This window comes from Cibotium barometz, chromosome 8, assembly GCF_041138505.1.
Source record: "Cibotium barometz isolate CiBa-2024 chromosome 8, ASM4113850v1, whole genome shotgun sequence".
Taxonomy (NCBI): Eukaryota; Viridiplantae; Streptophyta; class Polypodiopsida; order Cyatheales; family Cibotiaceae; genus Cibotium; species Cibotium barometz.
Window position 1 is genome coordinate 40,567,152 of NC_141053.1, and position 6,457 is coordinate 40,573,608.

The 6,457-nt window shown below is 41.4% G+C and overlaps 1 protein-coding gene across 2 annotated transcripts; it reads left to right on the forward strand.

Moving 5' to 3' along the window:
- Positions 1-2,026: 2,026 nt before the first annotated feature.
- On the forward strand, positions 2,027-5,598 carry LOC147636262 (omega-3 fatty acid desaturase, chloroplastic-like). Of its 2 annotated transcripts, none has more exons than XM_086801706.1 (8): positions 2,027-2,765; positions 2,877-2,966; positions 3,047-3,113; positions 3,312-3,401; positions 3,512-3,697; positions 3,867-3,947; positions 4,098-4,235; positions 5,396-5,598. In XM_086801706.1, the coding sequence occupies exons 1-8, from the start codon at positions 2,281-2,283 to the stop codon at positions 5,528-5,530; spliced, it is 1,272 nt and encodes a 423-aa protein (XP_086657832.1). In that variant the 5' UTR covers positions 2,027-2,280; the 3' UTR covers positions 5,531-5,598. The 2 variants fall into 2 exon arrangements, with proteins under 2 accessions (XP_086657832.1, XP_086657831.1); XM_086801705.1 differs by lacking the exon at positions 5,396-5,598 and adding an exon at positions 4,444-4,858.
- Positions 5,599-6,457: the final 859 nt, after the last annotated feature.

Genomic DNA, 6,457 nt, shown 5'->3' on the forward strand with positions numbered 1-6,457 from the left:
GAAGGTCAAAATGTCCTTAAAGATTCAATTCCTCTAAATTCTTGTGCAAGGATTTGTATTCTTACTTTTCTACTAGAATTCTTTATGGTGTAGTTAATTATCATTCGACCAAATGGGGAAATTTTACACTAGTACTTATTACACACAGCTAATTGATTTCTTTGACTAAGTGGAGGCAAGTGACACTTTGTCTTCTACTTAACCATCATTATAAAGCTAACACTTTTATTATGGATCCTAAGGATATTTTCTTGACATATGACCTATTATATTATTTTTGTTGTGAGTGGGCAAGTAGAAAATGATTTAATTTGTGAGTACATCTTATCTTAAAGTATGGATGTTTCATTGTGCCCAGATAATTAACGTGTAACATATGGGAGTCTCAAATATGAGATGGGCATGTGATGGAGTTTCATTGTGCCTAGATAATTAACGTGTAACACATGGGAGTCTCAAATATGAGATGGGCTTTTGAAGGTTTTGGTTGACAGGTTGTGCATAAGTGCATGTATACAAGTACATTTAGCTAATGAAGGTCAAGGAATACAATGTTTATGAAACTAATACCGCATCTTGTAACTTGTATATATATGTATGTACATGGTGTTTGTGTGTGCTTTGAAGTGTACTTGCACTTTAGATTTACAAAAAAAGTTTTTTCAAACCTTAGAGATGGTATGGTTTTATATGACAATGTGCTTTATTTTTGTTTGGGTGGTGGTTTAGACGCATGCACAATTTTGCATGATAAAATTAATGAGTCAGAATGCCATGCATGAGTTTGCACCATTTTCACATCTCGATGGGTGAGAATGGAAGTTGGGGCTATAAATACATTTTAAATCCAATGGTTAAATGACATGCACATACCAATTAAATAGTGTTTATTGGACCATATAACATTGGAAAAAAAATGTATAACTTGGCCATACCTATACACCTATAAGAACTAGTCATGAGACTTCAAACCACATAGCTTATTAATGCTTGTGACATATGGGGCCTTGAAAGGATGGAATAACCTTCTTCCCCCTTGGATAAAACCCAAGGGACTTAGGTAGGATCACTTTGCCTTCACGAAATTGTGGCCAAAGAACTTCCATCTTCTCAACTGCTTGCAAATCATAAATTGTGGCCAAAGAACTTCCATCTTCTCAACCACTTGCACATCATCTTGTCTACCCTTGGTATCTTTGTCCCCAATCAAGTGTTCCCAAATGGGACTCCCCACATTCTAAGAGATGATTAATTAGCAACTTCTCCCAATATGGGAGCTGGTGAAAAATTGTGAGCTCTTCATTCCTAATGGGCTGATCATTAGCACTGAATATCCATGCTTCTAGTTGATAATTACCATTCATTATCCATGCTTCTAACCAATCACTCAAGGAAGATACAAGATAGACATACACTAATGCCCAATTCGTTGAAATGTTGCTCCGTGTTTCATGTGTGGCTAGTGGTTGCCATCACTTTAGAGTTTTGAGACTCTACAGTGGCTATTCACGCAATCATGGGCTTGGCTTTCTTAGATTGGGCACTTCGTTTCTGTGAGGCCACATGCAAAAAATAAACTAAACGGGCTAGCATATAATAAATCTGTAGAAGTGGCAAAGATGATGTGAAAACGCAAACACATACGTGAGGGGCATCACCTTTGTCGATTTTCTCTCTTTTTAGGCACGACCTGTCACGCAAAGGCCACACAATGCACGAGGCGCTAGAGAAAAGCGCCACATTTCCAACTCTGCATGGGTAGGATGTTAAAAGTGATTTGCTTTTTCCTAGCAAGAGAGTGTACAAAAAGTGAGGAGTGTACCAAAAGTGAGGTTCGAGAGTGTAAGGTGATACGTTGAGGTGCTAAATAATATGGTCGTAAATTATATGAAGAAATCAAAAGGAGTGTATGGGGTCTCGTGTGCGATAGGTATCCAATAGGTAGTGGAGGCAAGGAGGGCACGTGTGGATGAGGGATACATATATATATATAAATATATATGTGCATGTAGGCTTATATTTTGCTTAGGACTGAGTAGGGTCGTCTTTTTTCAACTAGAGCTCGAAGGAGAGGCTGAGGGGCGCGGCCGTGTCGCAAGACATGGTTGGTGATGCATTGTTTGAACCTGTGCGTTTGCATCGTCTGAGGTCGTCGAAAGGCACAGACGAGGGATGCTGCACGCGCCCGTGTAACGAGTGATTAGAAAGAGCTCTCCTACCTATTAAAAGTGCTTCCCTCTTGCCCCCTCCCCCTTGCCTCCCACACCACAGATTTTGGCTATGGCTTCCTCCATCCTCCCCTGCCGCTGCTCTTCCTCCCCTGGACCCGCCTGCACCCCCCTTTCCCAGCCCCTCTCTGCCCAGCTCCGCCCTTCCAGGATCTCCTCTCTTTATCTGCCGCCTCTTCATTGGCGCCGCCTCCGCCGCAGTCGCCAGTTTGTAGTGTCGGCCGTGGCCGCCCCGCCCCGCCCGGCCCCCGCCCTGCATGCGGAGGAGGGCGACGGCCAGGCCACTCTGAACAGCTCGGAGATCTTTGACGCGGCTGCACCGCCTCCGTTCACACTGGCGGACATTCGGGCGGCCATCCCCAAGCACTGCTGGGTGAAGAGCCCCTGGAAGTCGTTCAGCTACGTGCTGCGCGATGTTGCCATCGTCTTCGGCCTGGCCGCAGGCGCCGCCTATCTTAACAACTGGCTCGTATGGCCCCTCTACTGGTTCGCCCAGGGCACCATGTTCTGGGCACTCTTCGTCCTTGGCCACGACTGGTGGGTTTGTCCACTTTCTCACGTCGTCGTGCCTCCGAGCAGTCTCCTTTTGTCTCGCATTGTTTCAGATCTAGAATCTAATTCATGCATTCGTGGCCTGTCTCTCTGCAGTGGGCATGGCAGCTTTTCCAATGATAAGAAGCTCAACGATGTTGTTGGCCATCTCACACACTCCTCCATCCTAGTGCCTTACCATGGCTGGTAAGTCCTTCACAATACCTTCCGATTCTTCATTTCCTGCATTGCGCTGCAGCTCACCATTCTGGGCGGGGCTGTTGTAGGAGGATAAGCCACAGGACTCACCATCAAAACCATGGACACGTTGAGAAAGATGAATCCTGGCATCCTGTGAGTTTACCTTGCCTCTTAATTCCTGTGTTAAGGTTCTTCTTCATTCACTAGATTCTAGTAATTATTGCAGAGTTATTTTGCTCCAAAGTTAGAAAAGCTGCTGTGGTGTTAAGTCTGTGGCTCAGTTACTTGGAAAAAAACACTGTTATGGTGTTAACCAGAAATCATTGCCGCTAATTGTGTGATCTTGTGCAGTTGCCTGAGAAGCTCTACAGAAGCCTTGACACAGTCACTCGTATGGCAAGGTTCTCCCTTGTGTCGATGTTCGCGTATCCTTTCTATCTGGTAAGTATTTTGTGGTCATTAAAATGTCAAGTTTTGCACATATTGCAATACCATTTGGGCTTTGTGGTATATCTAATTTCAAGTTTAATTGGTTTTTTTGTGCTGTTTAGTGGGGAAGAAGTCCGGGTAAGACAGGGTCTCACTACCATCCCAGCAGTTCTCTCTTTGTCCCAAGTGAGAAGAAGGAGGTTCTCACTTCCACAGCTTGCTGGTCTGCCATGGTTGCCCTGCTAGTGGGCCTCACCTTTGCCGTAGGCCCACTGTGGATGCTCAAACTCTATGTGGTTCCCTATTGGGTGAGTATTCTATTCTCTGATCAAAAAATAATAAGCTCATACATGTCTTATGTAGATGTGTTCTTGGGTCTTAAGTACTCTTTTATTCTCAATCACCATGTCAAAGGGTTTGTAATAATTCAAAGTTTTAAGAGAACCACATTGATCCTCTTGATTGTATGTTTCCCAGACGTTTGTTGCATGGCTAGATGTGGTGACCTACCTCCACCACCATGGCTATGATGAGAAAGTTCCATGGTACAGAGGTCTAGTAAGAGTCCTATCCGTCCTCACAAAGCTTTTTTTGATGGGTGTTTTGAGTTGATTGATTGAATGCTTCCACTTTTGAGAGCCTTGTTTTTTCTGAACTTCTTTGGTGAATTATTGGAGTATGTGGGTCTTACACCATGTGCTTTTTCAGGAATGGAACTACATGAGAGGGGGTCTTTCTACTATTGATCGGGACTATGGGTGGTTCAACAATATACACCATGACATTGGAACACACGTTGTCCATCACTTGTTCCCTCAAATACCTCATTATCATCTAGTGGAAGCTGTAAGTGTTGAATCTTCTTTGTGTACTTTGGTTAATCCTTTTTAATGATTGAGCAGTATGCCTATCTATTGAGGGCTTTTCTATGAACATTTTTGCTCTGCAATTTTGGTAATGCCAATTGTTTTCAAAGTGGGAGCATTGATTAATCCGAAAATCGTTGGTCGCAAAGCCGATTAAATTAGAGTGTATTTTTGGTTTGGGTGAGCAGACAGAAGCAGTCAAACCTGTGCTTGGGAAGTACTACAGGGAGCCATATAAATCACAGCCATTTCCAGCACATTTGTGGAAGATTTTGGTGAAGAGTTTCGCAGAGGACCACTATGTGAATGATGAGGGAGATGTTGTGTTCTACCAGGCAGATTCCCAAAGCAACACTGCATGACTTGGTATCATGTGTTGGCATTATATCCCACAGATGGTTCCATATTCAGCCTCTGCACAGGCTTGCTAGCTTGCTGTGTGGAGAGAGAAGAGCAGGCGCCATGCCATGCCTGTCATTAGCCACATCCTTTTACCACATTTTTACAGGAGGGTTTCTTTTATCCAATGCCCTCTTGAAAAAAAAGAGAAAAATTTGTACTATTTTTTTCAAGCCCCTGATCAAGTACGAAGATTTCCTCAAACCAGGGTTTTTAAAAAAAATTAGTTTCGAGTTAAAACAAGGTTCCTTGATTCCCTCAAGAGCTGAACGGCCGATAATGATCTTTAGGAGGTTTTATTTGTGCTGTTACCGTCGATAATTTGTTTTTTAAAAAAATTAAAAAAGTGCAGCTGTCGATTTCATTGTTTAGAGAAAGGAACTGTCTTTTTCTTAAATAATTGAGGAGATGTCCATTTCAATGTTTTTTGAAAGAAAGGAAACGATGGAGGTGACGATGCGAAATAATTTAGAATACCCAAGTTTTTTTTTTCCAAAGTTTTGATGAAGAGTGTTTTTTTTTCCAAAGTTTTGATTAAGAGTGTTTTTTTTCGAGCATTGGTCCAAAGTGCTCTACACCATGGGCATGCACTTTTTTTTTTGCATTGCAAATTTAATTTTATAATTCAGACGCATTTCCACTTCATTTTTCTTGAAGTTGGGATAGCAGCACTTTTCAAAAAGTCTCAATTTTTTTCTTGTTTTTTTTTAAAAATCTGCTCATCTTTTGGTTTTTTTCCAGGGAAGTCCCTTTCGGGGATGCAATGCAAGCACCACTCACACACACCACCAGATGTCAGGGTCTAAACCTGGGGCCACTTGTGTGGGTAGGGTAGAATTAGAGAACTTGAAGTTGACGCGTGAGCTCAATTCGTAAGGAGACAAAGTCTTTTTGTGCTTAAAATGCTTATGGTTTATGGTTCTGACCATGGGTTTGGTCACATACGTCGTGCTAAAAAAAAACATATTTTTTAACCAATCAAAATAAAAACAAATTTTAAATCTAACCGATTCCGATTTTTGTTTCAAAATCTCTACAATATGTTGGTTTTATAACTAGAATATATAAAAAATCATTCCTTAATATAAATTAATATAAAGGCTACTTCAAATTTTAACAAATAAGGACTACTTAAAATTCTAACAATATGCCGGTTATTCGCCATTCTGGCCGGTACAAGTATTAGCATTAGAACGGTTTTTATTTTATTTTATAGCCCTGGGACTCTCACGAGTGCACTATAAACATCAAGACCCAGCCCCGTCTGAGAAAAGTTTTGGATTTTATTGTGTTTTTTTGGGAGGGTAGGATGGGGTACGGTCGACGGTTTCAGCCAATAGATGAATAACAGATTGACAGGTTTCCACCAATGGATGATTGACAGAGAGTAAACGAGCAGGCACAACGGGAAACGCAAGGTGGGTGACAGGCGTTTGTGTCAAACCAACAAAACAAAAATGCATATAAATCAACGTTTGTGTATTTTTTCACGTTTTTTTTAATAGCATATGACTGAGGATATTTCTAGGTTGGATCTTGGTTCATTGAGGATATTTTTACCTCAGTAATATTGCACATCGTGACTGTATACGTCGAAAGCGAAATGTCCCGCGCTCGTTGGACTCTCATGGCGTCGTCTTGTGCTTTTTGATGCCTTTGAAGAAAAAAAGGCATTCTAGTGTATTTGTACCATAAGAAAAAAAAAAGCAATCTAGTGTATTTGTACCATAAGCAAAAAAAAAAAACTAGTTGACATTTTAAATAACCCTTAAAATTAAGGATTGATTTTTAAATATGTTTTAG

Excerpts from the sequence above, each read along its gene's own strand:
- LOC147636262 (XM_086801705.1), top strand. The coding sequence starts at position 2,281 with ATGGCTTCCTCCATCCTCCCCTGCCGCTGCTCTTCCTCCCCTGGACCC. Across the intron at positions 2,766-2,876 it reads TTCGTCCTTGGCCACGACTG|TGGGCATGGCAGCTTTTCCA; the intron begins GTGGGTTTGTCC and ends GTCTCTCTGCAG. Across the intron at positions 4,236-4,443 it reads ATTATCATCTAGTGGAAGCT|ACAGAAGCAGTCAAACCTGT; the intron begins GTAAGTGTTGAA and ends TTGGGTGAGCAG.